The sequence below is a fragment of the Rosa chinensis genome, chromosome 2 (assembly GCF_002994745.2).
Source record: "Rosa chinensis cultivar Old Blush chromosome 2, RchiOBHm-V2, whole genome shotgun sequence".
NCBI lineage: Eukaryota > Viridiplantae > Streptophyta > Magnoliopsida > Rosales > Rosaceae > Rosa > Rosa chinensis.
The window spans coordinates 82,088,382-82,109,060 of NC_037089.1; the positions used below are offsets into that span (position 1 = coordinate 82,088,382).

General features: G+C 37.4%; 2 protein-coding genes and 1 long non-coding RNA gene across 3 annotated transcripts; 2 read left to right on the forward strand and 1 right to left on the reverse strand.

The window, feature by feature from the left end:
* Positions 1 to 2,099: 2,099 nt before the first annotated feature.
* LOC112189625 (putative FBD-associated F-box protein At1g61330) lies at positions 2,100 to 6,061 on the reverse strand. The gene is made up of 5 exons (XM_024328965.2): positions 5,993 to 6,061; positions 4,715 to 4,783; positions 3,396 to 4,349; positions 3,177 to 3,314; positions 2,100 to 2,772 (listed from the first exon to the last, which is right to left on the reverse strand). The coding sequence occupies exons 2-5, from the start codon at positions 4,739 to 4,741 to the stop codon at positions 2,389 to 2,391; spliced, it is 1,503 nt and encodes a 500-aa protein (XP_024184733.1). The 5' UTR covers positions 4,742 to 4,783; positions 5,993 to 6,061; the 3' UTR covers positions 2,100 to 2,388.
* Positions 6,062 to 6,817: 756 nt separating this feature from the next.
* On the forward strand, positions 6,818 to 10,538 carry LOC112186540 (KH domain-containing protein HEN4). The gene is made up of 8 exons (XM_024324989.2): positions 6,818 to 6,962; positions 7,074 to 7,665; positions 8,026 to 8,454; positions 8,550 to 8,807; positions 8,907 to 9,164; positions 9,385 to 9,452; positions 9,700 to 9,766; positions 9,924 to 10,538. Exons 2-7 carry the CDS (start codon positions 7,081 to 7,083, stop codon positions 9,746 to 9,748), a joined length of 1,647 nt encoding a protein of 548 aa, XP_024180757.1. The 5' UTR covers positions 6,818 to 6,962; positions 7,074 to 7,080; the 3' UTR covers positions 9,749 to 9,766; positions 9,924 to 10,538.
* Positions 10,539 to 17,799: 7,261 nt separating this feature from the next.
* Positions 17,800 to 18,827, forward strand: LOC112189161. Its single transcript, XR_002931756.2, has 3 exons — positions 17,800 to 17,949; positions 18,159 to 18,221; positions 18,507 to 18,827. It is a non-coding gene; the product is annotated as an uncharacterized LOC112189161 (long non-coding RNA).
* The last annotated feature ends 1,852 nt before the right edge of the window (positions 18,828 to 20,679 follow it).

A 20,679-nucleotide genomic window follows, 5' to 3' on the forward strand; every position in this document is an offset into this window, starting at 1 on the left:
AACCGTTAATGTTGAAAGGATCAAAACGCTGAGTCCCGAAAAGCTAGCCATGACTCAAGATGTTGATTCTTGAAATGGCAACATATATATCCAGCATTTGGTCTGCTGTTGAAGGTGATGAACCTTCTAAAATATTTGTTGGTGTAGTATATATCATCTGAATACATCCGGTAACATAGATAGTTTAATTATTGGTCATTCATAAATATTTCTTGGTTGCACAGCTCCGAGGAATCAGATGATGCATCAGTTTAGACTTAGACATCCACACTAGTACTCTTTTCAGGCTCTACTCGATATTCCTCAACATCCACAACTGGTAGTCTGTGCTGTTGCTGAGCGTTTGATGAGGAAGTAGTAACTGAGAATTCGAGCTTCCATTGCCGGTGAAGTCTTGCACTAGTGTCTTGAAGCTAGAGCAGTCAGTGATGTAGACTTTAGGCCTCAAGGGTCTAATCAAACTGTTAAACTCCTTTTTCTCTTTCTTAGATATTTTCACTATGCTTGGCTTACTTTCTTGAGTTCTTTCCCATAGCTTCTTACAATTCTAGTTGGCTATTTTAGCTGCCTGCCTAGCATTTACCTCCAGATATTATGATAAAGCGCTATCAATTTTAAGGCTAACAATGGAGATTGTTTTGAAGATGGTGGTAACAGAATAAGACACAAAAATTACAGATGCTGAAAATAATGTTGGTTTTGAAAAATTAGAAAAGAAAGCTTCATAACAGGAATAATCCATATTGACCAAACTGAAATCAGACTCTATTTCATTTTCAGAGAATGACCCATTAAACTTCAAAGAAAATGCTAGGGTTTGGATTTACATGGAAGCAGATGTAAACATTGGTCAATTGAAGAAGGTGGTTTTTGTGTATAAAAATAACTGTAGAATAATTATATGCCACATAGGGTAGAAAAGCATTCAGGGGATCAGGGCACGCCGCCAACTATTTAGAATCAATTATATAAGCTGCATAATTGTTTATTCTGCTTCAAGTAATCAGGAATAATATCTTCTCAAAAAAAAAAAGTAATCAGGAATAATACAAAAAAAGGAGGACATGCCCCAAATAATTACAAGGGAACTTGGTACTAATTTACTTGTTTTATGAGGCAGAAATTAGATTTAAGATGTGACATTAGAACAGTGATGCGTGAATGCACTTAGCTATCCTCAATGTCCACATCTCAGGTGTCACATAAGAAACCTGGAATTTTGGATACTATTCGCTAACTTCAAATAACACTGTGCCACATTGCAGTACTGAAGATAGATGCAGTGCTTAGCAAAGGAAGTAATTTTCTTAGGATCATTTGATAAAAAAAAATAATAATAATAAAAAAAAAAATAATAAGTCATTTTCTTAGGTTATTATAGAACTGGTTGGTTTCCCAGGAATACTGCAGCCTCATGATCCTGAATCCTGACTGCTTTTGGACTTCAGCAAGTTCTGTCTTGCTACTCCTATATTCGTGATCAATGTCTATGCAGGTCACCCTTGTGTTTGCTTAATTTGGAAAATTCGGAATAAGTGATTTCAAATCCATATAGTTGAGGATAATCTCCAACTTCTGTAGCAATCTCCATATGTTATGTATCTTACTTTTTAAGTTTTTAGTGAAAGTGTCACCCGATTCAGGACACTGCCATGCTGTTCGAAGTTCTTCTAGCAATGCACCTACAATTGTAAAACCTGTAACGGAAAGCTTGTATAGGAATATATGACATATATCTGACCTCAGTTCTTGTAGAACCTGTAATGAAAACATTAAAAAAAAAAAAAAAACTACTTTTTTAAGTTTTCATTCACGCAAGCTCCGGCCAATGATCCCAAAAGGTTATCTCATTAATGTTCACCTTCTTGCAAATTGGTTCTGCCCTCCATGTACATTTGATTTAGGATCCTAAATCGTCACACGATCATTATCTTTTAATGTGTGCGGAGATGTGGATAGTCTTGCAACAAAATTCACATAGGAATTTGAGAATAAATGAACCAGGTCAGCAGATCAGCAAAGTCCTTTTCACAATACTGATCAGTTTGAAACATGAGTTCCTATGCTTGACAAGAATCCTTTTAGGAGTCTAGCATTACTACGCTGAATCTTCAATTTCAATTTAACAATGTTTTAAAATACATGAGCTTTGTATCAAAAATATAAGGGCAATGCTACATATATCTTCCACATTTAGAGCAACTGAGGTGCATACAAACCAAAATTCTACAGCCTAGTCCAACTAAAACCAGGAACTGCTGTGTACATATCTTACCAGATCATTTGATCCATACGAACTACCTACAAAGGCATATGCTAAAAATAACAACCATTACAGGTCAGTTCATTTATTCTAAGTACCTGCGCTTGTGATACAAAGTACAACTATTATAGGATTATAACTTGAGCATCAGTCATTACTTCTTTCAGCCTTTCTCGGACAACTAAACTAGCTCTTTGTTTCCAACATAAATACTGTAAATTCACATCATGCCAATCCACACCATCCTCTTCGTGCTCATCAATGACCTCATTCTCGTTCCCCTCTACATAATAACAGCTGACTTTGGACCACATTCCACCACCATTATAATATTTTCCTAGTGGATCGATCACCAATAGCTCAAGCTTTGTCGCAATTCTTAGAATGCAAATCGCAAACTCTATCTCGATCCACTTACCCTGGAACCCTTGCATCTTAAATATTCTCAAATGATCATGTGAGAATTCAGGAAGATTCCTTGCGTCTCCTTGATAGTTTGATGGTTGTACCTACAGTATCAAAGAGTTGCGCACACAATTTGATTTAGTTTATAGACACAATTATTTGAGAGAAAATGGCGTTTGTCAGCAATGGCTGAAAAAATTGAAACACAAACCCCCACTTATTGAGACCCTTCAATATGTCAAATCATCAAATCATAATTAAAAAATAAAGTAGAACCTCACTACCACTTATTGGTCATTGTAACTCTCTATACTAATTTGGGAGAAGAGGGCTTGTCGGCCATCACTGAAATAAAAACTGACACAAGCAACCCTCATATACATTACAATACATTAGAAACCATTTTAACAGAAGTGGATCGACATAAATTTTCACAACCACCTAACCACAACATTCCCAGACCCAATAAAAATGGACAATTGAATTTTGGGGGAAAAAAATTACCAACCGTTACTATAAACTCTTCCAAAAGAGGTGCAGCCTTGAGAAAATTCAGAATACTCCAAAGGTCAAAGTTTGGCATAAAAAGATCCAAGTTCACTTGTTTCAGGTTTCTAAACGTTGAAACAGTTTGGGGAATAGCTTCCTGCACACAAGCATGGACTTTTAAAGGTTAGAGTTTCTGCAAAATAAACCTGCCATGCAATTGAAATAAAGCTTCACCCACCAGATTATTCCAGATCTGAAAATGAAGAGTCTCAAGCCCAGGACAAGAGGCGAGTAGGGTTAGCGCATAGGGTAATGCACCTTTAGATGATCCCGAAAAAAAATATCTGACTAACCGTGGTATTCTCATGCAAGAAATTTGCAAATGATTTCCAGAATATTCTAAAGAAGAAAGATTTACTGCATCAATCTCAATTCTTTCTAGATTGACACACAGAAGCACTTTCAGATCATTCAGACGAAGTGATGGACCAATAGTCAGATATGAGCCCAGTCTGCAATACCTCAAGGTCAAGCTTTCGAGCAGCAAACAAACAGAGAACAGATGTGCCAAAAAAACCGGATCGACAATAGCCTTATTTAGACAAAGAGTTGTTAGCTGAATAAATCTGTCGAAGTCAGGAGGAGGTTTTAGGACACATCTCTGCAGTGACAGATGCTTAAGAGTCGATGCCTTCAATTCTGAAAGTAACCAGTGAGGAAAAACATAAACATTCTCTGTATCCAAAGTGCCACCTCGGCGTAATAATTTAAGATTGAGTATTTCAGCTCCCTTTTTGATTGCGAAATGAACCCATTTATCAAGGACAGCTGTAGATTCTGCATCAAGAAAAAATGCCACTTTGAAAGAGTCTACCTCCTTACCCCGGTAGAGCAGCAAAAATTCATTCACCCATCTTACAAAGAATTCTCTCTCAAATTGATGAAAATAATACTCAAGCCTATTATTGTCTTCTTCAAGTTCTTCAATGTGTTGAGTACGTTTGCCTCCAAAAACATTTGGAATGTCAAATTCAAGATTAGTCCTTGTTAGTATGGGATGCTTCCAAAGGTGCCTCCACTGACGGGATATCATGCAAGTACCCACTGCATCTTTTATTGTTAAAAATGAAAGTATGTATGACAGAACAGAACATGGCAACTTTTCAATCCAATCCTTCCTCTCGCCTTCCACCTGAAAACATGGTTAAAAAAGCACAGTAACGTGTTACTCTTTATTTGGTTGAAGCAATAGTTTAGAGTAATAAGGGCACACTGGAGGATTTTATAGGCTAGATTGAAAAAACCAGTTATCTTGGTACAAATATGGAGAAAAATCTGAACAGAAGAGAGACTGAAAAGAGCAATCTGAAGATGACTGCAGTACATATCAGTCAGTCCCTGTTGTCACCAATTTACAATGAATGACAAAAAGTAAATGTAAATTTTTATCAACAAATTTATAAGAAAATAAAATTGTGGACAACTAAAATCTCCATAAGAGGGGTATGTGGAGAAAGTAAGCTAAAGATTAAGAAATACAGAACAAAGCGAGTGTACCTTAGCTATTATTCCACTACACTCCATATAAAAAGCTGAACAGCTATAAGAAAGTTGAATCTTGATAACCTTGCAATCAAACAGAATTATAATTATATTCAAGTCATCAGAAAAATTGTAACATGTGCCACAAGTGATTCAATTAAACAAAACACATATGAATTCTTGAAACATTTTTGGCCAGTTATAAGAAGTGCTGAAAAACATTCAATATATCAAATCTTATCTGGATGGAGACAAGTTCATGAAATGGTAAGCAAGCAATCAAATGATACACTTTTAAATATACCACTTATAAGTAGACTTTCACAAATAAATGACATGAAAAAGACAACAACGGTCTTTCCAAAAGAAATTGAACATTGGTTGCATTGGACAAGAGAAGGTATCCCAGTTATTTGAAAAGACAGGTGCCCATAAAAATTTACAGTCATAGCTCCCTGCTGAAACTTGGAAGAATAGAATCATAGATCAAAACATTATGTATAGATGGTATGAACTTTGGACATTGTTGACTAGGGTTATATGTAACAACTTTTGACGCAACTGCAGTACATATAACAAACTTGTACTAAATAAGGCTCAACACACCCACACACATTATTTGCAAAGACCTAGAAAAGGAGACTCATATATATCGCAGAGGCAAACTCGGGGAATATGATACAGAAAATCTTATAAGTAGATTCAAATTTCATCGCAATTGCAATGTGATCCAAAGTTGCAAATGAAATTCAAAAGGCAATGAAAATTAACTTCCCAAAACTAGGATATAGAAAAGACTTGGATTTTAGAACCGATGGTCCAATTTCCAGGAACAGATTCAGTAACCCAATATTTCTAAGAAACAAACTGAAAAGTAACAACTTTTCAAATCTGCAAACAACTCAACACTCAGCAGAGAAAGAGACAAGACTATAGCTTGGGGAACTTCGCCAATATCCAGAGAAGCAAACTTTCAAAAAAATAAATGATCACCCTTTGGCACCCAAGATTAAAGATTGTGCAGAATTTCATACAAAAAGAGAAAAACGAAAACTTTAAAATCCTATAATCCCCAAAACCACTATTAACAAACAGAAGCTGAGCAACCAACTGTTTCGATTGTTATGTCAATTGACTTTGATTCGTGGAAGCTAAGCTCCAATCTTTGATAACATTGTTGTTTCTTGGGTCAATTCATAGGGTGGCCTAAACTTGAGAAACTTTCTAATCACCCAAAACAGAATACAATGAAACCCATAACATATTAATACAAGAGATCAAAAAAGTTGCAACCTTTATACTCAGTAATCTCTGCTTGGCTTCCACAGCAGAGCTTGAAGTTTTCCAGAATGCCTTTGAAGCCCCTCAGATGCTTATATCAATGTATCCTGGGATTCCCTATGCAAAGGCCCATTCTGTTTGGGCCTCAAAATACAAAGGCCCGTATTTTTCTCCAAAATATAGCAGTCATTTTTAGTTTATTTTTTCTGACAAAGTAATAAAGATTTCATTTAATCTTAAAGTCAGAACGGCACATACAAATAATCTATGTCTTATTGTATCCTAAGTTCCTAACTCTGTGGTCAAGCAAGTGAGGGAGTACATGTACCAACCACTGCTCATTTATTTAATAGCCTACACAACTATGATAATTCATCCAACACAAAGAAAATTGTCATGAATCTCCCTTCATCGGATGCATTCAATGATGGTTCTATTAACTAAATGTAAAAATAATCCATAATTTGTAAGTTAAAGAACATAAGTAAAATTTAAAAACTGAAATTTAGACTTTCTCCTTACCTTTGGAATTAGGGCTAGGAGAAGCGGCCGGATAACTCAACCTTAACAGTTCCATAGCACCAACATAACCCCAATAGGCTTCTTATTATTTGATCGCATAAGTACCATTACACTTTTCCGAAGTTTCCTTTGCATAAATATATTGTATTTAGCATTCTCAAAAAAAAAATATAAAATGTATTGTATTTAGTTTTTCTTCATACCAACCGTACATGTATTATTTCAAGTATCGACGTCATAATGGTCCAAATATGTCACTTTTACACAAACATACATGTGTGTGTAGGTAAGAGATATGTCACATTGACATAAGAAACGAAATTATCAATAAAAATAAATAAATAAAGGGCGGTCAAAACCCTAGAAATCTAAATCTAAATCGCAGAGAGAAAAGGAGAGAGACCGTAATCTCCAATATTCCCAATCCAAGGTACAGTCGCAGCTCTCTCCATTCAAAAAGGTACCCAATCCAGATCTTCTTCTACTTGCAGATTTGTAACCCAATTCTTAATTTCAAATTTCCGAGCTTAGGGTTTTTGAACTGACTTTGTCGTTGATTGGGGGGAATCAGATAATCCATGGCGGGTCAGAGGAATAGTTACGGAAAGCGCTCCCATTCTCAGTCCGATTACTCCGACAACGGCGGCGGCGGCGGCAAGAGAAGAAACCCCGGCGAGGAGAGAGAGCAGTTCATCATCGACGCCGAGGACACTGTTTACCGGTACTTGTGCCCGGTGAAGAAAATCGGCAGCATAATCGGAAGAGGAGGAGAGATTGTGAAGCAACTTAGGGTCGACACCAAGTCCAAGATTCGAATCGGCGAAACGGTGCCCGGTGCCGAAGAGAGAGTCGTGACCATCTACAGCGCCAGCGACGAGACCAATGGGTTTGAGGACAGTGGGAATTTCGTTGCTCCGGCGCAGGATGCTCTGTTTCGGGTTCACGATAGGGTTATTGCTGAAGATACACACGCCGAGGAGGAGATGGATGCCACTCACCATGTTACCGCGAGGCTGCTGGTGCTGTCGGACCAGATTGGTTGCATAATTGGGAAAGGAGGCCAGATAGTTCAGACCATTCGCAGTGAAACTGGTGCGCAAATTCGGATACTCAAGGATGATCACTTGCCTGCTTGTGCATTGAACTCCGATGAGCTTGTACAGGTATATTAAGTATGAATTTGTGATTTTTTTTTAGCTCCAGAGACTAGAGAGTGCTGCTTTTATATGTTATATGTCGAGTTCATTGCTTGGGCTCCAAGGTTATGTAAATTTGCATATTGTGCTCTTAATGTATATTGTATAGTGTGATTCGGAAGACACAGCTCTTTGTTGTATGTAGTATAAGTTTGATCCTTGTTTGTTTTCCCTTTTGAAATACATGTGTGAATGATATATATGGCCGGAAGTTTTTCAATTGTGGACTTTTATCTGTAGAGTCATTTTGTATTGGTTGTTTGTTGGCTTTGGTACCTGGATACGCCTTTCCTTATGTAAGTGTCTGTATGTGTTTGTGAGCTTCAGGTATCTGGGGAAGCTCCACTTGTTAAGAAGGCACTTTTTCAAATTGCATCTCGCCTTCATGATAATCCATCACGGTCTCAGCATTTGCTTACGTCTTCAGTGCCTATGTATGCTTCTGGTGGTTCACTTATGGGCCCAACTGGTGGTGGGCCTATAGTTGGGCTAGCTCCGCTGATGGGTCCTTATGGAGGAGGCTATAAAGGTGATGTGGGAGACTGGTCACGCTCCTTGTACTCAGCTCCAAGAGATGAAGGTTCTTCAAAAGAATTTTCTCTTCGCATGATTTGTCCAACTGCAAATATTGGAGGTGTGATTGGGAAGGGTGGTGTCATCATTAATCAAATCAGACAGGAATCTGGGGCTGCTATAAAAGTCGATAGTTCACAATCTGAAGGAGATGATTGCTTAATAACTGTTACTGCAAAGGAGGTGAAATTCTAAGTCCCTCTGTTTTATGTTTCAAGCCGCATTAGTGGAGGAATATTGCACAATAGATGTGACTAATCTAACTGTTACTATTTCAGTTCTTCGAAGATCAATACTCGTCAGTTGTAGAAGCAGCAGTGCGTTTGCAACCAAGATGCAGTGAGAAAGTTGAAAGGGATTCAGGGATCCTCTCGTTCACAACCCGCGTACTTGTTCCAACCTCACGAATTGGCTGCCTTATTGGTAAAGGAGGAGCTATTGTAACTGAGATGAGGAGACTAACTAAAGCTAATATTCGCATACTTTCAAAAGAAAATCTTCCCAAAATTGCATCTGAAGATGATGAAATGGTGCAGGTAATGGCTTTCTCATGCTGCCCAGATTTTTCTGGTTGCCATATTTTGTTGTCCAAGTTTGTATTTCTTGATTAAGCTGATAAACTTCTTTAATTTCAGATTTCTGGAGACCTTGATATTGCCAAGGAAGCTCTTATACATGTTGTGACGCGATTGAGGGCAAACCTTTTCGACAGGGAAGGTGCAGTGTCTGCATTCCTTCCAACAGTTCTGCCTTATCTTCCTGTGGGAGGAGATGCGGCAGATGGTCCAAATTATGACAGTAGAGATGGTAAACGACATGGGCGTTATGGTGGTTATGGTGGCTCAAGTGATTTTGGAGCTAATGACAGTTATGGAAGTTATGGTGGTTCACAGGTATGTTTATTTTATTTTTAGATAACCTCTTATATATTATGGTGAATTGATACTTGCGTGAGGTTCCTTCTGTACTTAGATTCATCATTGTATATCATCTGTTTTTTTAATTGTAAACCATCTGTTTCTTAACTAATTTGATAGAAGATGTTTGTAAGATACACTTCTCTGCAACCACCAAGGTCTTCTGTTAAATCTCTTTTGTTTATATGATATGTAGGTTGGTGGTAGCGGCAGTCCCTATGGAGCTTATGGAGCTTATTCTTCTGGACGTACTGGTAGTTCTGGGTAAAACTCCAATGATTTCTCTATCTTCTTGGCTTGCCTTTTCTTAGTTTTGGCTTTGGTGCTCCCACATTAGTTCTTTCTTTTCTATAAATGTGTGTATACATAGTTTAGTCTTCAATATACATAGTTTAGTCTTCAATCTCTAGTTGAATATTCATATTACTGAAACCTTGTAATAACATTCCATGAATTCTTTTCACGGTTGTCTTCAATTGCATTGATCCTGATTTGAAGCTTATGATATCAGGTTATCTAGCCAGAACCCTGTTTCTCGGCGGAGAAACTATGGTTACTAGAATTGATGGTACCAGCAGGTAGACTATGGTCGTCTTTTAGATTTTCTTGTCTATTATTATAACTGGCAGCCCCCCTTGGCCAGTCATTTGATAACATAACCTATCCAATCTCCCTAATATAAAATTCTGATGCTCTTGTTTTACCTTTTTTGCCTTTCCCATCCAATCAAAACAGCTGAGTTCTATGAAGCCTGAAGCTAGCCTACTGCCTGCCTAAACCGGAAGATGAACCAGCATATGATATATTCATGGCCCACCTTGACGCTTCTACTTAAAAGGCCAAGAAACCAAATTTACCAAGCTTTACTATCTCTGTGTTCCCTAGAACCTAGTTAGCCAGCATGCCTATACGGCTGTTTTTCCCTGTACACTTCTACAATTATGAAGCCATGTTACTTCCGACTTGCCCTTGTGATACTGTTTATTCTTTTATGCTTTCCAGATATGTGGTTTATTACTATGGTTTTAATACCTATGTTGCTTATGGAAACTTAACCATTTCCTTTGTGATGTAGCAGATTATTGTATCTGATTGCAGCCATTTATGATTTTATTTTAGCAGATTGTGGGATCAACCTTAACAGTTTACATATCTCATTAGTGAAATACATCTGTATTGTTTTTTTTTAGGACTACCAGTTTGAAATTTCATTTAATTACGGTGAGAATTTGGTAAGACACACACGTGCACTTTTATGCATTTCTAAGAGTATTGATTTTGCTATCCCTTTTTCTGCTTTTTACCCTTTTTAAAAAAAAAAAAAGCATTATTTTGCTTATTACTTGTATTCCCGAATCTATTTTTCTGCATGCATTTTTTAAACTAATTATTAAATGAATTAAAGTTTAGATCTTTTGAAATATGAATCATTCAAAAGAATAATGGGTGCTAGTGTGCAAAAATCAATTCCGGTTATTCATCTTATTTCCAAAGACAGCTTTTCTAGAATGCATGTATTATGCTACTGGATAAAGCAGGTGTCTGTTTGAAGCTCAATTCACTGATTGTAAGATGTGGATTTCTATGCTGTCTTCATCTTTGAGCTTTAAATGGATACCTTTGCTTAACATACAATCCAAATATGCTTTAATCAATTTGTTGGTTTTACGCAATTTTTGGTTGATCTTGAGTTCTAAGTCCTTTAAAGGTTGGTGCGCCAGTTATGTTGATGTTCAGGTAAGTGTTGGGGTTGTCTTGAATGGATGCATGAAACTTTGGATCTGATTCCAGGAGATCTGTTTGGGAACTTGTGGTGTTTGTTGAAACAATGTGATCCCACTGGTAGGATGATTTATCTATTGGCAGGTTCTATGAAGTATGAACGTTGTTGGACGCTCAATTTGAAGCAAACATATCATCAGTTGGTAGAGTGCATTGCTTATGGTTTGTGGGTTGTATTCGTCGGGGTTCTAGGTCTGTCTACTTGTCGATTTGGAAGATGATACAGTTATCTTATTTTGCAGTTTTAATAAAGTTCAATAATTTGACATGTTTGTAGTATACATGTGTTCGTGCTTTTTCTCTTATTTGAGCTTAGCGCGGATGATTGGTTGAGTTGGATCTAGATTTCAAAAATTATTATGAACTGCCCCAATGGAAGTCATTGATTAACAATGAATCGCATTGTAAATCCTTTTGAACTGTTGGATCTTAGCCGCATCTCATTTGGAATCCATTATGGTTGATTAGAGGTTAACAAATTCGGTTTGAAGTGCCCATTAAGAACCTCTGGTAATAGCAGAGCAAGTATCATTAAGAACCAGCTCTCATTTCCCTATCTGATGATAGATGCCCTATTTATTGTCTGGTACGCACCGACCCACCTTTTTGGGGATATGTGAAGCCAAATCTAGTAAATTAACTCACCTAACTCTCACTGCTACCCAGTAGAACGGTACAGTAGGTTTCAGTGGAGCCATACCAGTGAAGCTAAGCAATCAAATCGAAAGTAATGCATCTGACTTATATGGCTGAAATGTGCTTACTCCTCTGAAAAAAGGCAGTCAGAAGGTGAACGTGATTGTGATGGATCGTTTGGCTTAGTTATATCTCTTGGTTGAAGCACCTATGCATAGTCACATCATCCACTCATCTATGAACCCTCTGATTTACTCGTTGTCTGGTCAGAGCCTAGTGGACAATGGGATTCAAATCGGACAATTCTAGAGCTGCTCTACTTGTACAGAGGTCTGAGATCATTGAATACTTACCACTGTTAAAGCAATTTTTAGTTTCTTTATAAGCAACTAGTCTCTTATCTATGGCTGCCTCAACCCTCATTCGTCCAATTCAAACACTGCCATTAGGGCTTTGCACCCAATCGGGTTTCTTCTTCTCTCCCTGTTCCAGTGCTTTGTTTTCTTGTTGAAATAGAGGGAGGAGTTTGTTTCCCTTTTTTTGCTAGAGAATGTTGTCTTTCTCCTTTAGGAAAAATGACCACTTTCTTGAGTTCTGGCAGTTTGGTTCTGTTTCATTGGTGGGTTTGTTGCCAACTACATATAACTAGGTCATCTAAAGTCTTGCATGTGGGAATGAGGTGTGTGGTGCAGCCAAGGATGACTTGCCGGCATGGTTCAGTTACTCATATATGCTAGAACATTTATAAGCTTATATATGCTAGAACATAGCATACTATGTTATGTACTTGGTTCATATGTGTATACGTGCCTCTGTGAGTTTCGATCGGCAAGTCGTCTCTGGCTACATTATTGCCTCCTTGTCTCATGCGAGGTTTATGATGATGATGGGCTCAGCTTCTACAACATGTTAACTAGTAAAGGGTTAGCTTAGCTTCTCTTGCCCTCAGAAAACTTGAAAAGCTTAGTACTCTATCTGTCTATATGTGATTTCATTATGTGAGTATCTGTTTTCCTTTCAATGTATGAGTTAAATTCAGATTCTTTGATCTGATCAGTTGCTAATTTTGCAGATGGAAACTCAAAGCATTCGACCAGCTTGTCGGATCGATATCCCTTGAGAAGTGCAATTTCATTTGTGGGTATTTCTTTCATTTCTGTATATGTGGAAATCATGTCTTATATGTAAACTTTAGAGATGGAAACCAGTTGATTGCAATTTTCATTTTATGTTCGTTTTGTAAACATCGATCGTTTCACTTGGCATTTGGTTCAATTTCACTTGGATTTTCAGTTTACTCAATCGCAGCAGCCCAAAATGTTCAGCAAATTAGGAAAAATTGACGTGCATATATCGTCACAAAGTTGTTAAATGTGTTTCATCAGTGCAGCAACTGGAGTCTGACTGACAAGGATGTTTGGTTGCTTTTGGTAATTCATTTGATAATTGTCATAACACCACCTACAAAAAGCTCAAAAGGTGGCTCTGTTAGTTCGTTTGATAATAGTCATAAGGGTCTTTTACTTTAATAGTGTCTGAACTCTTTGATGACTTTTGAAATAATACCTAAACTTTCAAAATTATCAATGTGATACCTGGACTCATTTTTTCGTATCAACGTCGTACATGCGGTTAATTTCCGTCACAGAACAGTTAACTATGATCACGTGCCCAGCAGGCATGTGAGGCACTTAATGAGGTTAAAAGATTCATTTACCCTCAAAAGTATATATGTCAATAGTGTCTGAATTCTTCGAGGACTTTTGAAATGATACATGAACTTTTGAAGTTATCAATGTGATACCTGAACTCATTTTTTCGTATCAACATCGTACCTGCGGTCGATTTTCGTCACAAAACCGTTAACTATCCACGTGCCCAGCACGTGAGGCACAAAATAAGGGTAAAAATGACCTTTCCCACTTCCTTTAGTTCTTCACGTGTCCCGTCGTACCTTCAGTTCTTCACGTGTCCTGCCATACCTTCAGTTCTTCTTCTCCATTTCTATTTCCTTTTTCATCTGCAAAATGCAATCAGATGGGATGATGACATTTCCTAGCAAAATGCAAAACCCAAAGCAAAACTTGAATCCAATTCTCTGATGGACGGATACCGTCGGGGACTCCATCTCGTTGGAGTTGTCCAAGCACAACTTGCTCGACTGCTTTGCTTCTCTGAATTTATTGCAGGCCGGAGCGGTGAAAACGGTTTCACGACTCTTGACCTCCAGATCTGTGACTTAGAATTTAACTGAGATTTTAGACAGAGGGATCAGAGAGAGAGAATATGGCAGGCGGCAATCCAGACCTTTTTGTGCAGCTTGCAGGAGATATGACGAAGGCGGGCCACGCTGTCGTGGCACTCGGCTTCCTCACCGCAACTAACATCACCACATAAGTTCATGAATTTCAAAAATAGTTCGTGTCTTTGTAATTGAATCAAAATCTGCAAAAGTGAAAGAGATTGAGATTCTCTCTCTTTCTCTCTCTCAACAGCGGCGAAAAGGCAAAAGGATGGTGATGATGGGAGAAAACCCAAAACTGATTTTTCTGCGACTGCGTGTCTGTGTATAACTATATCTATCTGTATATGATTTATCGAACAATGGGGCAATGATCATTTCACTGATTCTAGCTTCTAATCAATTTGTCCAAAAAAGAACCAGCCTTTGGTTATTTGCGGCTGTAATATCAGTACTTAGTGGGAGCATTGGACGAGGTACTCCGGTGAGGCAATCGGCGACAGTCGGGGCGGGTGAGGAACAATCTGAGGGTTTTACAACTGAGGAGGTGGATGACGGGGATAGCAGATGGGCTGCACGTGGGGCTTCAGGCGACGACGGGGCATTGAGTGGCGAGGAGCTTGAATTTTTGCAAGGTAGCCATATCGATCTAGCTGAGTTCAATGTGGTTGTAGTCAGGTAGTGCTTGGAAATGGTTGGGTGGTTAAGAGAGAAGGTGAGATCTAATTTGCGGCAATGGCTTCCAATCGGAGGGGACAAATCAGAGGGAAGAATACGTCGAAAAAGAAAACAAGAAAGAAAGAAAGCAAAAGAAATTAAAAAAAAACAATACTTTTGAGGGTAAATTAGTCTTTTAACCTCATTAAGTGCCTCACGTGCTGGGCACGTGATCATAGTTAACGGTTCTGTGACGGAAATCGACCGCAGGTACGACGTTGATACGAAAAAATGAGTCTAGGTATTACATTGATAACTTTGAAAGTTCATGTATCATTTCAAAAGTCCTCGAAGAGTTCAGACACTGTTGAAGTAAAAAAGCCCATGAAGAACTTTAGGAAGTGGGAAAGGTCATTTTTACCCTTATTTTGTGCCTCACGTGCTAGGTATGTGGTCATAGTTAACGGTTCTGTGACAGAAATCGACCGCAGGTACCACGTTGATACGAGAAAATGAGTTCAGGTATCACATTGATAACTTTGAAAGTTCAGGTATCATTTCAAAAGTCCTCGAAGAGTTCAGACACTGTTGAAGTAAAAAACCCTAGTCATAATACCATATACAAAAAGCTCAAAGAATACTGTAGTGTGGTGATTAGATAATTGAGGAATGTATGAGCAGCTTACAAAGATAAAGACAATATTAACTGTTGGGATGAATATAATGAATCCCGGAAACAAGATATTATCGAGATCGATTTCAGCTAGCAGCACAATTGTTAGGTTCAGTATTGCGGTGGTTGTCCTTGGATTAATGAGTGCTAAGCATTACCATATGGTTTGCTAGCCTATTGTTGCATTGTTGAGCGGGCTGATGCACTTGATTTGGTAAGCAATGACCCTCTACTTTTGTAGCTCCTAAATTTTAGATTTAGATTTCTAGGGTTTTGACCGCCCTTTATTTAATTATATTTATTGATAATTTCGTTTTCTTACGTCCTCACTAGATATATAAAAACAAAAAGTGACATATTTTGACCATTATGACGCCAACACGTGAACTTGTGCATGTACAGTTGGCATGAAGAAAAACTAAAAGCGATGCAGTTTCTGTAAAATCTTTTGGTTTGGTGGAAACTTCGGAAGGTAAATGTGTAATGATACCTATACCTGGGGTGGAGGATGAAAACGAGGGGATTAAGAAGAAAAGAGGAAGATCTCTGTGATTAAAGAACAAGAATCTTCTAAAGAATAGAAAATCTATTGCTGCTATAGAACTGTTAAGGTTGACTTATCCCACCGCTTCTCCTAGCCCTAATTCCAAGGGTAAGGCGAAAGTTTAAATTTCAGTTTTTACTTTTGTTGTTTAACTTAAAAACTATGTGTTCTTTTTATACTTATCTCGAACCATCTAGTAGCTGGTTCCCTCTGAGGTTTCCCTCAGGATAGCTGGAGTCTGTGAATGAGTTCTATCGGGTAAAGCCAATGATTATAGGCATCGAGGTCACAACGAGTGTATTGTATTTGGATTTCTGTATACTTTTTTAAATGATAGACTGTTCAAAAAGTACACAAACTCCTTGAAAACTTATAGCTAGACTGCTATTTATTTCTAAAACCATTGATTTTAGCAATAGACTTTTTATTGATTTATAAAAATCGATACGCTTTATTATGAATGACTTCTATAGATATCCTACCACGTGCAAAAAACAAAAAATAAAACCAATGCAGCTTAAACACAAAACAAGATAATAACTTGTTGCATTTTCAATGGTCAAGTATCTTCTAATAGAAATTGACTTAATGAAATAATTATTACTCTGTGTAGCTAGTTTGTTCTCATTCCTAATCTCTCCAATCAACTTAAAGATGCAATATAAATCACTTGATGTTTATTGTTAATAGATTTCTAATAATAGGACCTACTCATTCAATCACAAGGTGGCATGTCATTGAAGATGAGCCTACCAAGTCCATGTAAACTCCTATACTAGATATGCCACCTTATCGTCATCTCATAAAATATGGGCTCCACATGAGTCACGTCCGCAAGTTAACAGGCTCACTTAATGGAAGACTAACGGATTAGACCTATTAAATCAAAATTGAGAAAGTACTTGGGTGTTTTTGATGAAATTAGAAGTCTATGGACGAAATTAATTTTGGAGCCAAACCATAAGATAGTAATTAGTATGTAGCCATTTAGATAAAGAAAAAAGTCAAAAAATCATTAACCAAGAGTGGGTATTCTTCTTAAATTGAAATATGAATGAGAGAATGAGAAAACTCAAAGTTATCAAGCTATACCTCGATCAAATTTATCATTGTAATTCTATAAGATCTGCACATCAATGATTTTTCAAAGATTTTTTCTTAAACTATAGACGAGTTTTCATAGAAGCACAAAGAAATAGTAAATGCAGCAGTGAATCAATGACACAGGAGAAAGATGAAGTCTTTTTTTTTTGGAGTTAACAGCAAGTTAACATTGTTTAGACTAAAATCCCAAAAAAATTATGGTAGAGTGATGTGTCACCTGCTAGAACCTTTAGATTATATGGAGCATCTAGCTTTTAGAGGAGTCGGATCCACAAAAGTGTCATTTATAACCAGGCTACGAATAACTAAACAACAGAGCCAGAGAGAGACACGGGGACTAACTAGAGCACCCAGGGACTGGCACTAACTAGGTTGTGGGGGGGGGGGGGGGGGGTTGGTTGTACTTTGGAATCTTGAGCATTCTGAGCTTGTACAACAAGAAAAAAAAAACATTACATTACATAATCAGAGAAGCATTCTCATAAAGATGTGAGAGAAGTTTGTTTTTTAGGGCTAGTTTGGGATTGCTGTGACTTTAGGAAGAAAAAAAAATTAATGCTGCTGTGTTGTGAGAATAATCAGCTGTAAATTAAAAGCGTTTCATGTTTGGTAAATAATAGTATTAAAAGTGATGTTAGTACTTAAAACAACCTCAGAGCGTGTTTTATTCGAAAACAGTGTTGCTTCTAAAATTTGCTGGCCTATAATGATCAATTAAAGCTACTTTTTATTTATTTACCAAATACAATATAACATAAAATTTTAGACAAAAATTAAGCTTTTTTAAAAGCGAAGCAATCCAAACACGAACTTCTTCAACTTCCTTTACGAGTAGTGTGAAAAGTTAGAAGCTCAAGGAGAGAGAAGAACGGAGTTGTTTCTAAAAGAGACACTCGGACAAGAGTTTTCAGACCCAAAAAAAAAGAAGCAAAGTAAACAAATAGGGAAAGTGGAAGAAAGCATTCTATGGTCAACATGATTTTGAATAGTCGACACCACTTTTGATTTTGATTAGGAGGCAGAAGATGAACCTACCAATCAAGTTTGATCCACATAGAAAAATTGGGAGAAGAAAACATTTCGGAATCGTATCACCATTAATCATCTTGAAGACTGCCCAAGGGTTAGAGAAGCAAAATACTTGCTAAATAACTGTTTTTCTTGCCATTGCTGGAGCGTTCTCTGTCCAGATAGATATATATATATATATATATTTTTTTTTTTTTTTCTTTCCCTGCTTAGCACTTATATGCTTTAAGTTTGTTTGATTGAATCATGTGTGACACATGTTACAGGTTTGCTGATGACTTTGATTTTATGTTTGATTGCAAGGTAGACAGAATTCAACTTTCTTATTGCTGTTCAGCTATGGACAGCTGTGGAATAATAGCTAAGGTAAAATCTAGCTGAACATATATCTTCAACTTTGTAGTCGTTTCTCTTGTGAAGTTTTTACCTCTAATAAAATTCAGTTTCTGTCTCAAAAAAAAAAAATGAACATACATTTGCCTTACTTTTAGTTACTCGATGTAAATTGGCAACTATAAGGACTGACCTATATTTGCAACATGTACCATGACTACCGTAGCAGTCTTCCAATTGCTCTTATTACTCTATACTGTTTCTATATGAATGAAGAGTAATTCCCTACCGTATTTTTCTTTTCTTCTATGTTTTCAGGTTGAGGGCGAGAATAAGGCTTCAATTGATAAGTTACCGTCTTGTATTTTGTCACACATACTTTCATTTTTACCAATAAAAGATGCTGTGGATACTTTGCATGTTATCCCAGCAGTGGAGACACCTTTGGAAGCATCCAATACTGACAACGCCCAATCTTGATTCTTGAGTTTGACATTCTAAACATTTTTGGATACAATTATGCTCAGCTCGTTAAAGAATGTGGAGCATACAAATTTAATATGCGTCAACTCGAGAGACAAAGCTCTGTGTTTGTGAGACGTGTGAATGAAATATTGCTGCTCTACAATCGTAAGAAGGTCTACTAGTGGCTTACTCTTTCGATGCAGACTCTACGGTTATCCTTGATGAATGGGTTCGTTTTGCTATTACAAAGGGAGCTGAAGTACTCGATGTTCAGTTATCAAGCCGCATTGGCGTTTTTGATACAGAAAATGTTTATGTTTTTCCCCACTGGGTCCTTTCAGAATTGAATGCATCAACTCTAAGGCATTTGTCGTTGCAGAGATGCATTTTAAAACCTCCTACTGATTTTGACAGATTCATTCAGCTAACAACTCTCTGTCTAAATAAGGTTATTGTCGATCCAGTTTTCTTGGCACATCTGTTCTCTGTTTGTTCGCTCCTCAAAAGCTTGACCTTGAGCTATTGCAGAGGGGGCTCATATCTGATTGTTGGTACATCATTTCGTCTGAATGATCTTAAAGTTCTCAGCTGTTTTGGTTTTAAAAAAGTACGTACGTAGAGATAGATGCAGTAAACCTTTCTTCTTTAGAATATCGTGGATTACATTCGGTAATTTCTTGCATGAGTACTCCACAGCTAGTGAGATGTTATTTTGAGGGATATTCTGAAGGAGCAATGTCTTATGCTCTCACCCAACTTGCCTTGTGTCCTGGGCTTGAGACTCTTCATCTGCAGAGATATCATAATGTGGGTGAAGCTTTATTTCTATTGGAAGCCGGTTTTATTTTGCATTAATTTTAACCCTTTGGAAATCAATGTTTGCATGCAGGAAGATATACCTCAAACTGTTTTGACATTGAGAAACCTGAAACAAGTGAACTTGGATCTCTTCATGGGAAACTTTAACCTTGGGAGTGTTCTGAATATTCTCAAGGCTGCACCTCTTTTGGAAGAGTTTATAATAACGGTTAGACGGTTAGTAATACCGTTCCTTGAAATATTGATTAATTGTTCTTTTTGATGTGGTGAGAGGTTTGCTGCTTTTGTGATCTGACTTTATTGCTTTTGTTGATTAATGTATGAGGACTACTTATTTCAGTTTTCTTAAGGCCTCTTTTCTGGACTTATTTTTAATAACTGAAAATTAGTTGTGAGGTTTAACTTTAAACTTTTGACAACGCTTAGGTTCGCTCCCTTGGTGAATGAGCAGGTGTAGACATCCCCAGGATTAACATATTTTCGGTTTGCACTCTGCAAAAAAAAAAAAAAAAAAAAATCAATCTAATTGGCCACCCGAATTGAAGGGTTAAACAATCTCCTATTTGATAGATTTTCTGGAAAGATGATCTAGTTATTTTAACATTAACAACCGGTGTAATCACAATGGTGAGTGAATATGCTCATCTAGGGGGGTGAACCTAAGAATTTGTTAAGCAAAAACAAGACTTATTTGTTAAACATATTGTTGCTATAGAAATATGTTAACGAAGATACGGGCTGGTATTGGGACCTAATATAACCATGACCCTCTGCACCAATATAACTATACTAGAACTCTTTTATATTGTAGGTACGAGCAACAAGCTATCAAGGAGATGTAAGGAATCTTTCTGGATTTTCACATGACCATTTGAGAAGATTTAAGATGCAAGGGTTCCAGGGTAAGTGGATCGAGATAGAGTTGGCAATTTGCATTCTTAAAATTGCAACAAACCTCGAGGTTGATGAGTGCCAACCATTACCTTGCTTGATTTGTTGAGCGGTTTGCTATCAGTGTCTGTGGTACAGCTAGCAATATGAGCTGATGTTTCAGTGTGGGAAGTTGGATTTGAAGCCATGGAAGTCTTGTCAAGGAAACTTACAAGTGTGGTTGCTTACTATCAGGATCTCCCTATGCCTGTCCGAGTCGGGTTGCTTATGGAAAGTCAAGGAATTTCCCTCTTCTTGATCAATTGGTTGGAAGGAG